The sequence below is a fragment of the Chlorocebus sabaeus genome, chromosome 6 (assembly GCF_047675955.1).
Source record: "Chlorocebus sabaeus isolate Y175 chromosome 6, mChlSab1.0.hap1, whole genome shotgun sequence".
Lineage (NCBI taxonomy): Eukaryota > Metazoa > Chordata > Mammalia > Primates > Cercopithecidae > Chlorocebus > Chlorocebus sabaeus.
The window spans coordinates 3,202,516-3,222,729 of NC_132909.1; the positions used below are offsets into that span (position 1 = coordinate 3,202,516).

At 53.5% G+C, this 20,214-nt stretch overlaps 2 protein-coding genes and 1 non-coding gene across 5 annotated transcripts in view; 2 read left to right on the forward strand and 1 right to left on the reverse strand.

The window, feature by feature from the left end:
• The window catches only part of PTPRH (protein tyrosine phosphatase receptor type H), a 29,809-nt gene extending 24,632 nt beyond the window's left edge, over nucleotides 1–5,177 (forward strand). Inside the window, exons 17-20 of the mRNA XM_073017216.1 lie at nucleotides 91–213; nucleotides 413–573; nucleotides 4,254–4,389; nucleotides 4,502–5,177. Coding sequence (XP_072873317.1) covers nucleotides 91–213; nucleotides 413–573; nucleotides 4,254–4,389; nucleotides 4,502–4,630 — 549 coding nt within the window. The 3' untranslated portion in view covers nucleotides 4,631–5,177. The remainder of the gene's footprint in view (nucleotides 1–90; nucleotides 214–412; nucleotides 574–4,253; nucleotides 4,390–4,501) is intronic.
• A 924-nt stretch (nucleotides 5,178–6,101) lies between these two features.
• On the forward strand, nucleotides 6,102–13,518 carry SYT5 (synaptotagmin 5). 3 transcript variants are annotated; one of them, XM_007998127.3, is made up of 9 exons: nucleotides 6,102–6,304; nucleotides 7,352–7,475; nucleotides 8,041–8,213; nucleotides 10,290–10,409; nucleotides 10,538–10,705; nucleotides 11,077–11,244; nucleotides 11,472–11,586; nucleotides 11,818–11,951; nucleotides 12,929–13,518. In XM_007998127.3, the coding sequence occupies exons 2-9, from the start codon at nucleotides 7,397–7,399 to the stop codon at nucleotides 13,127–13,129; spliced, it is 1,158 nt and encodes a 385-aa protein (XP_007996318.1). In that variant the 5' UTR covers nucleotides 6,102–6,304; nucleotides 7,352–7,396; the 3' UTR covers nucleotides 13,130–13,518. The 3 variants fall into 3 exon arrangements, with proteins under 3 accessions (XP_007996318.1, XP_007996317.1, XP_037851890.1); XM_007998126.3 differs by having other exon boundaries at nucleotides 6,103–6,304; nucleotides 11,469–11,586; XM_037995962.2 differs by lacking the exons at nucleotides 6,102–6,304; nucleotides 8,041–8,213 and having other exon boundaries at nucleotides 6,416–7,475.
• A 6,231-nt stretch (nucleotides 13,519–19,749) lies between these two features.
• On the reverse strand, nucleotides 19,750–19,853 carry LOC119623182 (small nucleolar RNA U13). Its single transcript, XR_005239582.2, has one exon. It is a non-coding gene; the product is annotated as a small nucleolar RNA U13 (small nucleolar RNA).
• Nucleotides 19,854–20,214: the final 361 nt, after the last annotated feature.

Sequence of the window (20,214 nt, forward strand, 5' to 3'; positions counted from 1 at the left end):
CCATCTGCTGGTTCACATATGGTGCCTAAAGCAGACCCCACAGATCTGGGGAAGAGGAGTTCTGTTCTCTGACCCCTCCTCCTCCCCCAGGTGAAGTGTGAGCATTACTGGCCTCTGGACTCGCAGCCCTGCACCCATGGACACCTGCAGGTAACCCTGGTGGGTGAGGAAGTGATGGAGAACTGGACGGTGCGGGAACTGCAGCTCCTCCAGGTGCGTGTGTCCAGCCCCGTCCTGGCCCTCAGCCTTCCCCTGTGACATATGCCATGCATCCAGGACCCTCCACCAACTCCAACCTTCCACTCACTCCTCTGAGGAGCTGCAGTGTGCCCCAGGGAACCCACTCCTAGTGGTAGAAGCCGGGTCCTCGTTATGTTCATCTCCAGAGCCTGTGAGCGCTCCCTCCTTCCAGGTGGAGGAACAGAAGACGCTATCCGTGCGGCAATTCCACTACCAGGCCTGGCCAGATCACGGCGTTCCCTCCTCCCCAGACATCTTGCTGGCTTTCTGGAGGATGCTCCGGCAGTGGCTGGATCAGACCACGGAGGGGGGCCCACCCATTGTACACTGCAGGTGGGGACCAGCCCAGGACCCTCGGTCTTGAGAGAACCGCTCCCTTGGGGCTCAGACGGTGGTGTTAGATGGGACCCTAGGAACTTACAGGGGAGGTGGAAGAGGGAGAGAAGGAGGAGGTGGATGCGGAAGATAAAGGGGGATGTGAAGCAGTTAAGGAAAGAAGGAGGGGCCGGGTGCGGTAGCTCACGCCTGTAATCCCAGCACTTTGGGAGGCCGAGGCAGGCGGATCACGAGGTCAAGAGATTGAAACCATCCTGGCTAACACAGTGAAACCCCATCTCTACTAAAAATACAAAAAAACTAGCCGGGCGAGGTGGCGGGCGCCTGTAGTCCCAGCTCCTCGGGAGGCTGAGGCAGGAGAATGGCGTGAACCCGGGAGGCGGAGCTTCCAGTAAGCCGAGAACGTGCCACTGCACTCCAGCCTGGGCGACAGAGCGAGACTCCGTCTCAAAAAAAAAAAAAAAAAAAAAGAAAAGGAAGATAAGGATGAAAAGATGGGAATGAAAGATGAAAAGGCAGGCCAGGCATGGTGGCTCACGCCTGTAAATCCCAGCACTTTGGGAGGCTGAGGTGGGTGGATCACTTGAGTTCAGGAGTTTGAGACCAGCCTGGCCAACCTAGCGAAACCCCATCTCTACTAAACATACAAAAATTAGCCGGGTGTGGTGGCGGGCACCTGTAATCCCAGCTACTCGGGACCCTGAGGCAGGAGAATCACTTGAACCCGGGAGGCAGAGGTCGCAGTGAGCCGCGGTCGCACCACCGCATTCCAGCCTGGGTGACTCTGTCTCGATTTAAGAAAAAAAAAAAAAGGGAAAAAAAGAAAAATGAAAAGGTAAAGCCAGAGAAAGTTGAATGCAGAAGAGAAGGGAGAAAGGATGAAGGCGCAGGACGGAGATGTGGTCACAGATTCTAAGAAACAATGGACACACTTCCTTGTACTGGAGTGCAGGGCCTCCCCATCAACTGCTTCCCTGATACTTATTTTTGTTCTGTTTTGTTTTGTTTTGTTTTGTTTTATTTTATTTTATTTGAGATGGAGTCTCGCCCTGTCGCCCAGGCTGGAGTGCAATGGCACAATCTCAGCTCACTGCAACCTCTGCTTTCCAGGTTCAAGCAATTCTCCTGTCTCAGCCTCCTGAGTAGCTGGGATTACAGATGCTCACCCCTGCACCCGGCTAATATTTGTATTTTTAGTAGAGACCATTTTTAGTTTCACCATGTTGGCCAGGCTGGTCTCGAACTCCTGACCTCGTGATCCGCCCGCCTCGGCCTCCCAAAGTGCTGGGATGACAGGCGTGAGCCGCCGCACCTGACGTTTCCCTGATATTTATGCTGAAGTCCTGTAGGTCAGATTTCAACTAACGGTAACGATTAGGGAGATGAGGAGGAGTGACAGCCCCTGAGACTGGGGCTCTGGTTTCAGTGACAGCGAACATTTACACAGTCCTACTGCTCCTCATAACAGCCTCATGGCAAAATTGTCCTCCCCATTTTGTTTTATTTATTTATTTGTTTATTTTGGAGGCAGAGTTTCACTCTCGTTGCCCAGGCTAGAGGGCAATGGCGCGATCTCCGCTCACCGCAACCTCCGCCTCCCAGGTTCAAGCGATTCTCCTGCCTCAGCCTCCTGAGTAGCTGGGATTACAGGCATGTGCCACCACACTTGGCTAATTTTTATTTTTAGTAGAGACGGGGTTTTACGGTGTTGGTCAGGCTGGTCTCGAACTCCCAACCCCAGGTGATCCGACCACCTCGGCCTCCCAAAGTGCTGGGATTACAGGCATGAACCACCATGCCCGGCAATGTCCCCCCCCCCCATTTTAAAGTTGAGTGGATATCATTACATCATTCCATTAGTATACATGTCCAGAAGCATATCTAGAACAGCCAAAGCAACAGACACTAAACAGATTAGTAGCTTCCAGGCCCTGGAGGGAGACAGGGAATGGGGAGAGGCAGCCTAATGGGCGTGGTGTCTGCTTTAGGGATGATGAAAGTGTTTTGCAAGTAGATAGAGATGGAGGCTGCACAATGTTGTGAGTGTGATAAATTGCTCACATTCAAATAGCTAATTTTTTTTTCTTTTTTTTTGGAGACGGAGTCTCGCTGTGTCACCCAGGCTGGAGTGCAATGGCTTGATCTCAGCTCACTGTAACCTCCGCCTCCCGGGTTCAAGCGATTCTCCTGCCTCGGCCTCCTGAGTAGCTGGGAATACAGGCGCCTGCCACTCCACCTGGCTAATTTTGGTATTTTTAGTAGAGATGGGGTTTCTCCATGTTGGCCAGGCTTGTCTCCAATGCCTGACCTCTGGTGATCCATCTGCCTCAGATTCCCAAAGTGCTGGGATTACAGGCGTGAGCCACTGCGCCCAGCCTAAAATAGTTAATTTTTTTTTTTTTTTTTTTTTTTTTGAGATGGAGTCTCGCTCTGTCACCCAGGCTGGAGTGAAGTGGTGTGATCTTAGCTCACTGCAACCTCTGCCTTCCGGGTTCAAGCGATTCCCCTGCCTCAGTCTCTCGAGTTGCTAGGACTACAGGAGCATGCCACCATGCCTGGCTAATTTTTTTTTCTTTTCTTTTTTTTTTTTTTTTGGTATTTTAGTAGAGATGGAGTTTCACCATGTTGGCCAGGATGGTCTTGATCTCCTCACCTCGTGATCCACACACTGCGGCCTCCCAAAGTGCTGGGATTACAGGTGTGAGCCACTGTGCCCAACCTAAAACAGCTAATTTTTTCACTGGGCACAGGAGCTCATGCCTATAATCCCAGCACTTTAGGGGACTGAGGTGGGAGGATCACTTGAGTCCAGGAGTTTGAGACCTTCCTGGGCAACATGGCAAGACCCCGTCTCTATAAAAACATTTAATAAGTTAGCCAGATGCAGTGGTGTGTGCCTATGATCCGAGCTACTCAGGAGGCTGAGACAGGAGGTTCACTTGAGCCCAGGAGGTCAAGGGTGCAGTGAGCCGAGGTCATGCCACTGCACTCCAGCCTGCGTGACAAACAAAACAAAACGAAAGACTGATTTTGTGTTTAAAGGAATTATTCAATGATTGGCTGGAGAGTTCTTCTTCCTGTGTTTGAACCCCAGCTCTGTCACTTATTAGCTGAGTGGCCTGGGGTATGGGACTTCACCTCATTCAGCCTCCATTTCCCCATCTGTACAAAGGATGTGCTAGTACATCCCACTTCTTAGGTTTGGGAGGAGTGAAGAGGGCCCATCAGGCACTTAGAACAGAGCCTAACACATGGAAGGAACTGCAGGCATAGTTTTGTTGTTGTTGTTGCTGTTGTTTTTTGAGATGGAGTTTTGCTCTTGTTGCCCAGGCTGGAGTGCAATGGTGCGATCTCAGCTCACTGCAACCTCCACCTCCTGGGTTCAAGCAATTCTTCACCTCAGCCTCCCAAGTAGCTGGGATTACAGGCATGCGCCACCACACCCGGCTAATTTTTGTATTTTTAGTAGAGACAGTGTTTCGCCAGGTTGGCCAGGCTGGTCTCGACCTCCTGACCTTGGGTGATCCACTGGCCTTGGCCTCCCAAAGTGCTGGGATTACAGGTGTGAGCAGGCATAGTTATTGTCATCATTCAAACACAGATCCCTCCAATCAGCCATGACCCCAGACCCTCGCACTCCTGCCCCCTTGGTCTGACCCTTCCCTTGTTCTGCCTAGTGCTGGTGTGGGTCGCACAGGCACCCTCATTGCCTTGGACGTCCTGCTCCGGCAGCTGCAGTCCCAGGGTCTCCTTGGGCCCTTCAGCTTTGTGAGGAAGATGAGAGAGAGCCGGCCGTTGATGGTGCAGACTGAGGTGAGGCAGCCCCTCAGCGACACAGGACGGGAGTTGGTGGGTAGAGGTATCCTGGGGCTCCACACAGCCCAGATCTGGGGGGAGGCCCCTCACTCCCATGCCCGTTTCCCAGGCTCAGTACGTGTTCCTGCACCAGTGCATCCTGCGGTTCCTCCAACAGTCAGCCCAGGCCCCAGCCAAGAAGGAAGTCATTTATGAGAGTGTCGAAAATCTCATCTATGAGAATGTGGCCGCCATCTAGGCCCACAAGTTGGAGGTCTAAGTGACGAGAGGGCTGGGTCAGCAGCCCAGGCATCCTCAAGCTCTGAATGCCCACTTGAGCCCAGATTCCTGGAAAAGCAGAGGGCTGGGCTCCCAGACTCCTAGGTGCTGTGGGAGGAGGAGACTGGGATCCCAAACTCTGCTTTCCCCAGGAGAGAGTGGTCTGATGGGCTTCAGATGAACCCTATGGGAGCTGGGGATCTGGATTCCTAGTTCCTTGAAGGAGAGAGATGGTAGCTTGGATTTCCTAGGTCTTTCAGGGAGGAGGAAGCTGGGAGTCCAGGATACGGGAAGAAACAGACTGGAGCCTGGATTCTGAGGCAGGAAGGAATTTGGGTCTGGAGTTCTGGCTCCTTGAGGACCAAAGGCAGGCAGGATCCTGCCCTGCTTTTACTTCAGAAACCAAATCAGTCTTCTATAATCTGAGGTCGGAGGGAGTCCCTGTGCCCAAGGTCTCCCTGCACCCCACCATCCACATATATTTTTCCTTCTATCCTATAATTTATTAAATCACTGTTCTCCCCAGAGACAGTTGTCCCATGGATTTCTGGGTCCGGAAATAGTATTGGGTTGGGAGTAGGGATGGGTTCCTGGTATCTAGGGATAGAGGCAAACGTCCAGGAGGGGACTAGAGGGACCCACACATTTGCACATGAAAAAATGTAGGTTTGGGTGGTCGAGTCTCTCAGAGAAGGCAGAGTCCAGACGTCTGTGTCCAGGGTCTGGGCAGTATGGACAGGGCTCGCTGAAACTAAGTGCTTGGGGACTTGCTTTCTGAGCTTTTCTTTTACTCTTTTTGTTGTTGTTGTTGTTTTGTTCTGTTTTTGTTTTTGTTTTTGAGACACGGTCTTGCTTTCTTGGCCAGTCTGGAGTGCAGTGGCTTACCGCAGGCTTGACCTCCTGGGCCCAGGTTATCTTCCCACCTCAGCCTCTAGAGTAGCTGTGATCACAGGTACGCACCACCACGCCGGACTCATTTTTGTAGAGACGGGATTTTGCTATGTTGCCCAGACTGGTCTCCAGCTCCCGGGCTCAAGCATTCCTCCTGCTTCGACCTCCCAAAGTGCTGAGATTACAGGTGTGAGTCACCGCACTGGCCGCCTCTTGGGACTGGTGTTAGGGGAACTTAGAGGGCGATGTTTGGGGACTGATAGCTGGGTACTTTGAGGCTGAACCCCGCAGAGTCTGGGTCTCCAGTGAGGGTCTAGGGTCTCCTAGGTGCTAGGACTGAGTATCCTGGCATGCCGTTCTTCGGGCTATACAGGGTGTGTGTCGTGTGTGTTGGGGCGGGAGGAGTGGAGTGGTCTGGACGGCCAACGACTGGACCAGAAGGCAGAAAATTCTAAGGCACCAGGATAAATATCTGTGGGCGTCACCGAGGTTCCCCGGTGGAGGCGGGAGGAGGGGCGGGGCGGGGCTTTCCGCTTACCCGAGACCAAATACGGGCACACACAATACACACCACACACACGCGCACACGCACACGGGCACACACGCGCGCACGGGATCCGGCTTCGCTCCGCGGCTCCCCCGCCCGGCCGAGCTCCGCGATCAGCACTCGGGACAGCGCCACCGCCCACGTGCGGGGGGCGGGGTCCGGGCGGGGCTGGCGCCTCCTCGTCTCCTGGGAGCGTCCCGTCCGGCCGCCGAGCAGGTAGGAGCTGCTGGGACCCCCGCCCTCAGCCGATCCGCATCCGCATCCCTAGAGGCAAGGGGTGTGGGAGTGGGGGCTGGGGCACTGGGGGGACCAACAGAGACAGTGGGAGGGCTGGAGCCTGAAGCGGAGGGAGGGATTTGGGGACGCGAGTCAGGTATGGAGAAGACAAAGAGCCGAGGGCAGGGAGGGGGGCGCAGGCAGAGCGAAGGGGGAGAGACCCAGGGGACAGAGGCCAGGCGATAGGCATTAGAGACGGGCGGAATGGGGAGGCAGACACAGGGAAGACGCCTATTTGGGGTCAAGAGACAGCGTGGAGACCGAGGCGGTCACGAGAGCAGGTGTGAAGACAGCACGGATGCGTGGAGAGACCAACAGGCCAAGAAGGATGAGGGGGACTCAGCACAGGCACTGGGCAGCCCCCGACCCGCCCTCCAGCAAAACTGGGGAGAGGGAAGAGGGAACCTACGTCTCAGCTCCCAGGACCAGGTGCGGAGGGAGAAGTCGGCTGTGGCCGCTCGGACCACAGGCTGCCCCTCCCCACCTTGCGGGACCTCAGGATCCCAGTCGGGCTATCGGGGGGTTCCCGGGCACCAGTGGGCCCCGGAGCGAGCCTGCCCCGCCGGGACTCCGCGTCTGTGCGTCAGCCCCGCCCGTTGTCCTGGCAACAGACCGTTGCCCGGGCAACCAGCTTTGCTCCCACCCCGCTCGAGAAGAGCCGGGCTGTTGCTCTGGGCAACGCGGTCCGCTGGTTCCCACGCCTGCCTTCGCCCGCTTCCTGTTCAGGCCCTGCGGAGGGGCGAGGACGAGGCAGAAGTCAGCGGGATGCCTGTGGGGCCGTGGAGGAAGAGGGTATCTCTTTGGGATGCAACTAGGTCCTGGACACCCCCATCTCAAGCGCAGGGAGGCTGAAACTACAACTCCCAGCATGACTCGCGGTGGCTGTCCGGTTTCTGCGCGGCTGTTCGTGCATGGGCCTCATGGGAGTTGGAGTTCTTTGTTGTGCGTGGGGCTCAATGGACGTCTGGGGTGGGAATGGGGGACTAGGGTGCTTGAGTGCCTCTGCAGAAAAGACTCTAGGAATCCGCCACCATGTTCCCGGAGCCCCCAACCCCGGGGCCTCCATCGCCCGACACGCCTCCTGACTCCAGTCGCATCAGCCACGGCCCCGGTGAGCAAGACCGGGGGGAAGACGGTGGGGGGTGGGGGGGCGAGCAGAGAGAAAGCCCGGCCAGGATTCCGAGGGGCAGGATTCGGACGGGTGTACTCGGGCAGGCGGGCTGGAAAATCTGGCTGGGATTCCGGGTCGTCATCCTGGACTAGAACGCGAAAGAAATCGGGAAAAAGGAAGGAACAAATTTGCAACAAAAATCGAAACCGGATCAAGGGGTGTTGCATGGAATGGGATCTTAGAATTGGAAGGTCCACCTAGCCCTTCTTTTACAGATAAGGAAACTGAGGCCCGATGAGGAGCAGGGCTTCTTCTAAAAAGCATCAGGAGTTGAGCAGAAATGGGGGGCGGGGGCGGGTAAGGAAAGGCAGAACTAACAGGCAAGCAAATCCAGATGGTGTCAGCCTGGGTTAGGGCATCGAATCTCTCTATAATAGGCCACATTAGGTGGAAGAAAAACGCGGAAAGAAATGGAATGAAAATGCCTATAGGGAAAAGGACGCCAGCATTCCAGCTTCCGCGCGCTGCCCAGGCCTCAATGTGTGTTGTCTCCACCCCTCTGCAGTGCCCCCCTGGGCCCTGGCCACCATCGTGCTGGTCTCAAGCCTCCTCGTCTTGAGCTGCTGTTTCTGTCTCTACCGGAAGCGTTGTCGGAGGCGGACGGGCAAGAAGAGCCAGGCCCAAGCCCAGGTCCACCTTCAGGAAGTGAAGGGGCTGGGCCAGAGTTACATAGACAAGGTGTGGCCCAGCCCAGCCCCTCTACCCAGCCCCTTCCCGCACCCTGCTCCTCTCAATGGCCCAGCGAGTCCCAGTCCCTGCTCCCTTCCCTCCTATAGGAACCCACCTTACTGGCTCATCCTCCCTGTGTGTCTAGCCCTCAACTGGACTCTAGGGACCTGGAGATGGAACAGAACTAGCTGCTGTTCACAAGAACTTCCCAGTCTGGTGGGGTAGTCAGGCACTGACACAGACACTCACCACACAGGGTAATATGTGCATACTACAGGGTCTCATAGGAGCACAGAAAAGGCATCCCACTGTATAGAAATCTACAGAAACGTATAAATATTTGGCTCTGGGCCAGGTGCGGTGGCTCACACCTGTAATCCTAGCACTTGGGAGGCTGAGGTGGGCAGATTGCCTGAGGTCATGAATTCTAGAGTAGCCTGGGCAACATGATAAAACCCTGTCTCTACTTAAAATACAAAAAATTAGCCAGGCGTGGTGGCGTGGTATAATCCCAGCTACTCGAGAGGCTGAGGCACTGAAACGGGGAGGTGGAGGCTGCAGTGAGCTGTGATCGCGCCACTGCACTCCAACCTGGGTGACAGAGCAAGATTCTGTCGCCAATAAATAAATAAATAAATAAATAAATAAATGGCTTTGAAAGCTGAAAACCAGCTTTGTGCCAGAATACTTTAAAATGTGCTGATTCCTTTTGGAGAATGAGATGTATTTACACTAAGAAAAATTTTAAAACCGAGGGTCAGACAGGAGGCTTCATGGTGGAGGTGACCTCTGCACTGAGACCCAAGGAACAGAGTTAACTGAGACCAGAGAGAAGGACATTCTAGTCCAAGTTGGAGCATGTGTTGAGGCCGCACATGCAGATTCAGGCCCCATATCCAGATTCTGAGGCTTATTTGGGGAACAAAGAGTCGTTTTTCACAATAGCTGCACTCTGGAGTGAAGTGTCTGGAGAACTCAGCAGTATCCACGTCATGAGGGTGATGAAAGCTACAAATATGTTTTGAGCATGAGAGGGACAGGGTCAGATGGTGTTAGGATGACTCCTCTGGAACCCCCATGTAGGACAGATCTGCGGCGAGGAATCCAGGGAGGAGGCCAGTGCAGCAGCAGCCCAGAGAGGATAAAAGAGATTTGCATTGGACAAGGCTGTTGGAATGGAAAGTGGTCACCGCAGGGTCTGAAAATTAAGTCTCTCAGTGCAGAGTGCAATGTTTGCCTGGGAGCCAGACAGCCCTAGGTTTCCAACCAAAAGAGACCATTTCCCAGTTGTGTGACCTTGGAGAATTCACTGTCCCTCTCTGAACCTCAAGTTTGCTGTCACTAACTTGGTATTTCCCCTCCTTCCTTCTCAGTAAGGAGCTGTTACAATTAGTATCCGTAAAGATGCCATTTAGGGTCCTGGTGTCCAGCCCCATCCCTATCCCTTAAACCAGTGATGTTCAAAGACTGCAGCAGAATCACACAGGGTACTTGTTGAAATGCAAATTCTGGAGCTAGCACCTGACCTGTTGAGTCAGCATCCCTGAAGAGGTGCCTTCAGGCGTTTTGTCACAGGATTCAGGGGAATTCAGGTTTACATTGAATTTTAAGAATTGCTGTCCTAGGTTAAGGAGACCTTCTGCTTTTTCATTCTACTTTAGAATAGCAAATACACAGTAAATATGCCATTTCTCCTCCATGTTTTGCTGTGCTAAGATCACAAGTAAACATGGCAGTTTGGACTAGCACCCCGATACATCCATTAGCATGTGAAATACAACCTGCATTATTCCTGTGGGCAATGGGACACTATCAGTACTTGTTTTAATCTAAGCATGACAAACACATGTCTAGTCCCTGCCCATAGCAGACACCACTAATCAAACATTCACAAACATACTGCATCTGTGTTATCATGTCTATTTCCTGCCTGTGGCAGACATCTCTCGTCAAATACTGACTCTGCTTAGCCTGTAAGCGCTCAGGTATAGCCCAAGGGACTTGTGAGCCTCTCTTGGCTTCTGAACCTGAAGGATACTGCTATCAGGGGACGACTTCACCTACCCTTACCCCTGGCTCCCTAAGGTGCAGCCAGAAGTGGAGGAGCTGGAGCCAGCACCATCCGGGCCAGGGCAGCAGGTGGCAGAGAAGCGTGAGCTAGGACGACTGCAGTACTCCCTGGATTATGACTTCCAGAGTGGCCAGGTGGGTGTGGAGGCAGGGGATACTTTGGAGGGAGGGTCCCAGGGGTTCCAACCACTTCTGAAAGGAGCCATGGAAGGGAGGCTAAGACTAGTGTTCCCCGCCTCCCCCACTGTGCCTGGGCCCTGCAGCTGCTGGTGGGCATTCTGCAAGCAGAGGGATTGGCAGCCTTGGATCTGGGTGGCTCCTCGGACCCCTACGTGCGGGTCTACCTGCTACCTGACAAACGGAGGCGGTACGAGACCAAGGTGCATCGGCAGACGCTGAACCCTCACTTTGGGGAGACCTTTGCCTTCAAGGTGAGCTCCTGCCCTCAGGCCCCGTGTTCCATAGCCTGCGCCCAGTCCCTGGAACACTGGGGACCGACCCTTTCCACCTTTCCTGCAGGCGGCCACAGCTCAGGTGGCAGCTACCCGCTCTGGGGCTATTCCACTGGACTCTGGGCACTGCTGACTCCTGGGCTGTAGCCTGGTCCTTGGGCGGTACCATTTGGGTTCCACTGACCCGTGATTTTTTTTTCCCCATGGATCCCTGGACTTCCCCATTTGAGTTCCCCCAACTGTTCGCTTGGACCCTCGCTGCCTCACTCCACGCCTGCCTTCTGGATGTGCTGCACCTCACCCTATGTCTGACTTCCTGCTCTCTACTGCGGATTCTCTGTGCACTCCAGGTCCCCTACGTGGAGCTGGGGGGCAGGGTGCTGGTCATGGCGGTGTACGACTTCGACCGCTTCTCTCGCAACGACGCCATCGGGGAGGTGCGGGTCCCCATGAGCTCCGTGGACCTGGGGCGGCCAGTGCAGACCTGGCGGGAGCTGCAGGCTGCTCCGCGGGAGGAGGTGAGCATGCGCGGCCACGCCCCGAGCCACGCCCCCAGGCCCCCGCCCACAACATCTTGAGCCAATCAGATCATAGGCCTTCCAGACCCTGGGGCGGCGTGGATTGTACCGCTGGGTCCTTAACTGTGGACCGTTCCATTCCAAAGTGTGGGGAGAAAAGACAAATGGAGGGGGCATGGATGTGGAGCCGGGGCTCTGACGATGGGCCCCTCTCCTTCATTCAGCAGGAGAAACTTGGGGACATCTGCTTCTCCCTCCGCTATGTCCCTACGGCCGGGAAGCTCACCGTCATCGTCCTGGAGGCTAAAAACCTGAAGAAGATGGACGTAGGAGGACTGTCAGGTGTGTGGGAAGCAAGGGAGTGTGGTGTGTGGAGATGGCGTGGGGTGGGTTCTCGTTCTGGCAGTTTCTGAGCCCCGAGAGTTTCTTCGGGGACAGGGAGGCCCAGGCTGCCGTGGAAGGCATGGATTTTGGGATAGAGCTACGGAGACCCGAAGGGTGTAGGCGGTGTTTCTATGTTGGCCCAAGAACTCAGCAGTGGAGAGCTATAAGACTCCTCCTTCCTCTCCCCAGATCCATACGTCAAGGTCCACCTGCTGCAGGGCGGCAAAAAGGTGCGGAAGAAGAAAACCACCATCAAGAAGAACACTCTGAACCCCTATTACAACGAAGCTTTCAGCTTCGAGGTGCCCTGTGACCAAGTCCAGGTGAGCTCAAACTTGCCGTTCTCCAAAAGCCCAGACCCTTAGTAATCGCCATTGCTAGGCCGAGGGAGACTTTTTAGCATCTCCCTAGAAACCAGGTGAGGGGCTCTGAAGTTATGCCCTCCGTCTGTTTCCTCCTATGAGGACCACGAAGCCTCCTCTACTCCGGAAGAGACTCCTTAAAATTGGATGTGGGCATCCTATCTGCTCTAAGCAGGACCGGTATGCCCCACCCACTAAGCGGGACCAGGATGCCCCACCCCTAAGCAGGACCAGATGCCCCACCCTAAGCAGGATCACGATACCCTGCCCCACCAAGCGGGACCAGTATGCCCTGCCCCCAAATGGGACCACAACGCCCCACTCCTAAGCAGGACCAGGTGCCCCACCCCAAGCCGGACCAGGATGCTCCGCCCCTAAGCAGGACCAGATGCCCCACCCCAAGCAGGACCAGATACCCCATACCAAGCAAGACCAGGATGCCCCGCCCTAAGCAGGACCAGGATGCCCCGCCCCCAAGCGGGACCAGGATGCCCCGCCCCCCACGCGGCACCAGGATGCCCCGCCCCCCACGTGGCACCAGGATGCCCCGCCCTCCTCAGGAATATGGGTCTAAGAAAAAGAGACCTCCCCTTACCTCTTTAGGGATGGCGCCTACCCTAGCTCGGCCCCTGTTAAAAGTTCTGCAGCTTTGCGGCTCTTAGGAGGCTGCTCCCCCAAGAGGCGCCGAACACGCGCTCTGCAACCGAATCCTGAGGGTTTATCTCCTTAGAAACCTGGCTGCTCAGGAAGAAGGGCGCCAGAGCCGCCTCCTCACCGCAGGCTCCGTCCCTCCCGTCCCCCTTCCCCGTCCCGAGCTCCGGGGCCCCGAGCCCCCGGGTGGCAGCGAGAGGTACCCTCAGCTGTGAAGGTGGACACTGCCCCTTCCGGGCCTCCTCCCCTCACCCTCCTCTCTCCTCCTCCTCCCGCGCCCACCCCAGAAGGTGCAGGTGGAGCTGACCGTGCTGGACTACGACAAGCTGGGCAAGAACGAGGCCATCGGGAGGGTGGCCGTGGGGGCGGCCGCCGGCGGAGCTGGCCTGCGCCACTGGGCGGACATGCTGGCCAACCCGCGGCGGCCCATTGCCCAGTGGCACTCGCTGCGGCCGCCGGACCGAGTGAGGCTGCTGCCTGCGCCCTGACTCCCACCCGAAGCCGCTGGCCAAGCCTGGACTCTAGCCCCTGACCCCAGACTCCCGAGACCGGCCAAAGCCAAGCCAGCCCTACCCGTAAGCTTCCTCTGCCCATTCCGCTCCCCCCACCTTCCACCCCAACCATCTGAACCATTCCTGGCTTCTCACCCCCAACGGTGCCAATCACCACCACGGTCCAGCACACTCCCCCGACCCCCGCGGACACACCCAGACGCCCCAGGGACCCCTGGGAAGGGAAGGCAGCCTGGCTTCTCCTGCCCCCGGGTCCTGCTCCCTGCTTTGACAATCAGCCATCCTCGTCTGCTCTCCTCTCTCTTCCAACACAGCCCGTCCCTGCACTGCTCCTGGGGCCAAATAAATGTTCAGCAACTCCGGTGGCCTGGGCCCATACTCCTTGATGGGGGTGGGCATGGGCTGGGGCCCAAGAGGAAACCTCGTTCCCGGAATGGGTGCACGCAGGGCAACGTGCACTTCGTCTTGAAGGCCGCTGAGAGAGACTGGCCCGGCCCCATGGACTCCCTCACACTCTCACCCGTTCATTCCTCACTCACCACTCTGAGCCTGGGTTTCCTCCTCTGGAGAATGTTGGGATAATAATAACTCCTGCCACACGTTAGCTGTGAGGAGTCCGCGAGAATTCCCTTGCTTGTCCATGAATTTATCCCCTCGCTTGCTCACCCATGACTCACATCGATTTTCAGACCCATTTCTGCATCCCTCCCTCCCTCTCTTTTTTTCTTCCTTCCATTCCATATTCCTTGAGGTCTTCTGTTGAGTGCTGGGGCCGCAGAATAGATGCAAACACAGACCTGACCCCCCAAGCGACTTAATGTCATCAAAACAAAGGAGAGGCACAGAGCCAGGGAATAAAATCTCCAGAGCCTGTGAGAGAGGATGGAGTTAAGCAAGGAAAGCCAATGATTTCAACTTCACCTCTTTCTTTTTTCTTTTCTCTTCTTTTTTCCTTTCTCTCTCTTTCTTTCTTTCTTTCTTTCTTTCTTTCTTTCTTTCTTTCTTTCTTTCTTTCTTTCTTTCTTTCTTTCTTTCTTTCTTTCTTTCTTTTTCTTTCTTTCCTTCCCTCCCTCCCTCCCTCCCTCCTTTCCTTCCTTCCTTCCTTCCTTCCTTCCTTCCTTCCTTCCTTCCTTCCTTCCCTCCTTCCTTTTTCCTTTCCTTTTTTTTTTGAGACAGGGTCTCACTTTTTCACCCAGGCTGGAGTGCAGTGGCATGATCTGAGCTCACTGCAAGCTCCGCTTCCCCGGTTCACGCCATTCTCCTGCCTCAGCCTCTGGAGTAGCTGGGACTACAGGTTCCTGCCACCACACCCGGGTAATTGTTTTGTATTTTTAGTAGAGACGAGGTTTCACCGTGTTAGCCAGGATAGTCTCGATCTCCTGACCTCGTGATATGCCCACCTTACCTCCCAATGTGCTGGGATTACAGGCATGAGCCACCACGCCCAGCCCTTCTTTTTCTTTGCTTTCCTTTTCTTTTTTTTTAGACAGAGTTTCACTCTAGTTGCCCAGACTGGAGTGCAGTGGCACAATCTCGGCTCACTGCAACCCCCGCCTCCCGGGTTCAAGCGATTCTCCTGCCTTAGCCTCTTCTTTCTTCTTTTTTTTGACAGGGTTTCACTCTGTCCCCAGGTTGGAGTGCAGTGGTGCAATCATAGCTCACTGCAGCCTCAACCTCCTGGGCTCAAGGGATCCTCCTGCCTCAGACTCCTGAGTAGATAGGACCACAGGCACATGCAACCATGCCTGGGTTTTGTTTTTTTTTTTTTTTTTTTTAGAGAGATGGAGTCTTGCTATGTTGCCCAGGCTGGTTTCAAACTCCTGCAATCCTCCTGTCTGAGTAACTGGGACTGTAGGCATGAGCCGCCACACCAACCTCATTGTTCTTTCAATGAATGCTGCCTCCTACTCTGTTTCAGGCAAAGATGATAGTTCCATTGGCTTCTACCTTATCTCATCCCATACAGAATTTTGGGTGGTGAACAAAGACCTATAAGATTTGGCCAGAGAACTCTCTGAGCAGCAGATTCAGTGGAGAATGAGGCAAAAATTACCCCCACGTACGGAAAAAGGAGGCAGCAAACAAACTTGCTCCTAAGCTTCCTGGTAGCCAATGGGGAAAGTGAAAATAGAACAGCTACACAGATTATAATATCCATGAGATTTTAAATTTTTCTCCAAAGGAATTCAGTAACTTTTCATGTGTGTGAGTATGTGTGTGTATTGGTGTAGAGCATGTCTTTATGAAGACAGCTCTTTATGTTACTACTATTACTGCCAATAATAATCCTCACAGCAAACTCATGAAATAAACATGATCAACCGGGCTCAGTGGCTCAAGCCTGTAATCCCAGCACTTTGGGAGGCCGAGATGGGTGGATCATGAGGTCAGGAGATCGAGACCATCCTGGCTAACATGGTGAAACCCCGTCTCTACTAAAAAATACAAAAAACTAGCCAGGCGAGGTGGTGGGTGCCTGTAGTCCCAGCTACTCGGGAGGCTGAGGCAGGAGAACGGCGTAAACCCGGGAGGCGGCGCTTGCAGTGAGCAGAGATCCAGCCACTGCACTCCAGCCTGGGTGACAGAGCGAGACTCCATCTCAAAAAAAAAAAAAAAGAAATAAACATGATCATTATTCCCGGTTGACTAATGAGCCCAAACTATGCTTTAGAGAATTTGGGGCTGGACGTGGTGGCTCATGCCTGTAAAAGTGAGGCTGAGGTGGGCGGATCACCTAAGGTCAGGAATTCAAGACCAGCCTGGCCAACATGCTGAAACCCTGTCTCTACTAAAAATACAAAAATTAGTTGGGTGTGGTGGCTGGCACCTGTAATCCCAGCTGCTAGGGAGGCTGAGGCAGGAGACTCGCTGGAACCCAGGAGGCGGAGGTTGCAGTGAGTCGAGATCGTGCCATTGCACTCCAGCCTGGACAACAAGAGCAAAACTCCGTCGAGTGTGTGTGTGTGTGTGTGTGAGAGAGAGACAGAGAGAGAGAGAGAAAGTGAATTCCTGTGAAATGCTCAGAATCACACAGCCAGAAAGCCTGTCTCTAAATCCTGGGATTGATTTAGGTGATGACAATGGGGTCCTTGGTTCTCCATCTCAACAAGAAAGCAGAGCGGTAGAAGAATAAAACCATTACAAATGGCAGTCCACACTGGGACCAAAATGTAAAAGGGCTGAGATAATTTAGGGAGGGTGAACAGGGGCAGCCTTCCTGAGGAGGTGCCGTCTGGGCCATGACTTGAATGACAAGAAGGAATGAAGCTTGCAAAGGTTAGGGAGAAAAACGGTGGAATATTATTTGGTCATAAAAACAGAAGGAAGCATTGATTCATGTACTTCAGCATAGATGAGTCCTGAAACTATTATGCCAAGTGAAGGAAGTGGACACAGAAGGCCGCATAGTGCAAGATTCCTTCCAAAAGAAACCTCCTGAACTGACAAATTCATAGAGGCAGAAAGATTCGTGGTTGTCAGGGACTGAGGAGAAAGAAATGGGGAGATAAGTGGGGTTTGGGTTTTCTTTTGGAGTGAAGAGGAAGTTCTGGAACTAGACAGTGGTGATGGTTGCACAGCATTGTGAGTGTACTAAATGTCATTCCCAATTAATAGTGTGTGCGCTTTACACCAATTTAAAAAGAAAACAAGGCCAAGCACGATGGCTCATGCCTTAATCCCAGTACTTTGGGAGGCCAAGGCAGGAGGATTGCTTGAGCCCAGGAGTTCCAGACCAGCCTGGGCAACATAGTGAGACCCTGTCTCTACAAAAGAAAAAAAAAATAGCTGGACATGGTGATGCGTATCTGTAGACTCCGCTACCTGGGAGGCTGAGGCGGGAGGATTGCTTGAGCCTGAGATTTAGAGGCTGATGTGAGTTGTGATTATGCCACTGCATTCCAGCCTGTGCCACAGAAGGAGAGCTTGTCCAAAAAAAAAAAAAGGAAAGAAAGAAAGAAAAGAAAAGAAAAAGAAAAAGAAAACAGGCTAGTCATGGTGACTCAGGCCTGTAATCCCAGCACTTTGGGAGGCAGGAGGATCGCTTGGGGCCCAGGGTTTGAGACCAGCCTGGATAATCAAGTGAGACCTCATCTCTATTTTAAAAATTTGTAAAGTTAGCTAGGTATGGGGGAATGTGCCTGTAGTTCTAGCTACTAGGGATGCAGAGGTGGGAGGATCGCTTGAGCCCAGGAGTTTCAGGCTGAAGTACTCCAGCCTGGGCAACAGAGCAAGTCCCTGTCTTAAATAAATAAATAAAGCCGGGCGCGGTGGCTCACGCCTGTAATCCCAGCCCTTTCGGAGACCAAGGCAGGCAGATCACCTGAGGTCAGGAGTTTGAGACCAGCCTGACCAACACGGAGAAACCCCATCTCTACTGAAAATACAAAATTAGCTGGGTGTGGTGGCGCATGCCTGTAGTCCCAGCTACTCAGGAGACTGAGGTGGGAGAATCGCTTGAACCGGGGAGGTGGAGGTTGCAGTGAACCGAGATCGCGACATTGCACTCCAGCCTGAGCAACAAGAGTGAAACTCCGTCTCAAATAAATAAATAAATAACAGCCTGGGCAACTAGTGAGACCCTTTCACTACATACACACATACGCGCACACACACGCACACACATACACACACACATACACATACACACATACACACACACACATACATACACATATACATACATACACATACATATACATACACACATACACACAGAGATACACACACATACATATACATACACACATGCACACACACATACACATACACACGCATACATACACATACACGCATGCATACACACATACACACATACACACATACACACACACATACATACATACATATCTGGGCATGGCGGCACTTGCCTGTGGTCCCAGCTACTAAAGATGAGGGGGAAGAGAATTCAAGGCAAAAGAACCCCAAGTTGCAAAGGCCCTGGGGTTCAAACGGCGTGGTGTGTTCTCCAAGGAGCCAAGAGGCTGCTGTGGCTTCAGGGGTGGATAACTGCATAGGGAATAGGGAGCCAAGCTAAGGAGCTGGGAATGTGTCCAGGTGTGGCGGGAAACATTTGGAGGATTTGAAGAGGTGGGAGACATTATTTTATTTATGTTAAAGATCACTCTGGGACAGGTGCAGTGGCTCACACCTGTAATTCAAACACTTTGGGAGGCAGAGGTTGCAGTGAGCCAAGATCATGCCACTGCACTCCAGCCTGGGCGACAGAGCAAGACTCCGTCTCAAAAAAAAAAAAAAAAAATTCGCCGGGCTCAGTGGCTCACACCTGTAATTCCAATACTTTGAGAGGCCAAGGCGGGCAGATCACCTGAGGTCGTGAGTTGGAGACCAGCCTGACCAACACGGAGAAACCCTGTCTCTACTAAAAACACAGAATTAGCTGGGCGTCGTGGCGCATGACTGTAATCCCAGTTACTCGGGAGGCTGAGGCAGAAGAATGACTTGAACCCGGGAGGCGGAGGTTGCGGTGAGCCAAGATCATGCCATTGCACTCCAGCCTGGGCAACAAGAGTGAAACTCCATCTCAAAAAAAAAACAAAAAAAACCCCAAACAAACAAAAAAAATACACACACACACACATACACACAATAAAATAAAAATAAAAAAATATGAAAGTACAAAAATTAGCGGGCGTGGTGGCACACGCCTGTAGTCCCAGCTACTTGGGAGGCTGAGGTAGGAGAATCACTTGAACCTGGGAGGCGGAGGTTGCAGTGAGCCGAGATCGCGCCACTGCACTCCAGTCTGGGCGTGGCAGTCTGGGCGTGGCAGCAAGACTCCGTCTCAAAAAATCACTCTGGCTCGTTTGCTGAGAATATGTTGGGGGAGTGGGAGAAATAGGGAGGAAAGGCATTAATTCTCCAGAGAGAAAGCCAGGATCTGGGGCTCTTGCAGGCTTAGAGCTGGCCTGGGAGAGGCTGGTTAGCCAGGCTGATTCTGCAGGAACTGCTGAGGTCTCAGCCTTCATTTCCCCAGTGGGTATTGTCTTCCCAGTGCCCAGATCTGCCCTCAGGAGGCAGATCCGCTGCCCCTCTGCCAGCTGCACGCTACATTCCCATCTCACAGAGCAGGAGACTGAGGCTCAGAAAGGGTGACTGGTCTAAGCTCACGTGTCTGGGCAAGGAAAGGAGGCAGAGAGCCAAATTTCCCCGGGCGCTGAGCCCAGTGCGGAGTGCTGGGGTGATCTAGAGATGTGCCTCATTCAGACTCTGCTTTTTTTTTTTTTTTTTGACAGTGTTGCTCTGTCTCCCAGGCTGGAGTCTAGAGGCGCAGCTCACTGCAACCTCCGCCTCCCGGATTAAACAGACTCTCCTGCCTCAGCCTCCAGAGTAGCTGGGATTACAGGTGCGTGCCACCACGCCCGGTTGATTTTTGTATTTTTTAAGGTAGAGGAGTTGTTTCACCATGTTGGCCAGGCTGGTCTCCAACTCCTGACCTCAAGTGACCTGCCCACCTCGACCTCCCAAAGTGTTGGGATTACAAGTGTGAGCCACAGCGCCCTGCCAACTTACCCTTATTTTAACGAAGTGCATTTAACTGTACGATTACAGAATTTACCTGTAGTTTTTTTTATTCATGTCAGAAGGGTAATGTGCCGATGTCGTAACAAGGTTTGAGGGAGGCACATCTCACACATGCGCGTGAACACCCAATCATCCCGCTTAGAAACTACAAAAGGATAGAGCTGTAAGTTTAAATTATTGAATATTTAATGACCTGCACATCAGTGCCCCACCTGTGGGCAGCTCTGTGTGGTAGAGCCCACGTTGTGCTGGGGCGAGGAGCGGGCTCAGAAGCCTGCCGTCTAAAATCTAGACGCTTCACTTTATTTGGGTCGCTCAAAATTCAGTTACGTAGGAGCAAAGGCAGAAGATGGAAAAAAGAAAAAAAAAGAAAAGGAAATAAGATTATGCTCCGTTCACTCTCAATTTTACTCAGCCCAGGCCTCCCCCATTCCAGAAATTTGGACCGACCCTGACTCCGCCCCAACCTGGTTCAGCCCCGCCCCTTCCCCGTCAGTGCCGTCGTCATGACAACCGCG

Excerpts from the sequence above, each read along its gene's own strand:
- SYT5 (XM_037995962.2), top strand. The coding sequence starts at position 6,663 with ATGCGTGGAGAGACCAACAGGCCAAGAAGGATGAGGGGGACTCAGCAC. Across the intron at positions 7,476-10,289 it reads TCGCATCAGCCACGGCCCCG|GTGCAGCCAGAAGTGGAGGA; the intron begins GTGAGCAAGACC and ends TGGCTCCCTAAG. Across the intron at positions 11,587-11,817 it reads GGACGTAGGAGGACTGTCAG|ATCCATACGTCAAGGTCCAC; the intron begins GTGTGTGGGAAG and ends TCCTCTCCCCAG.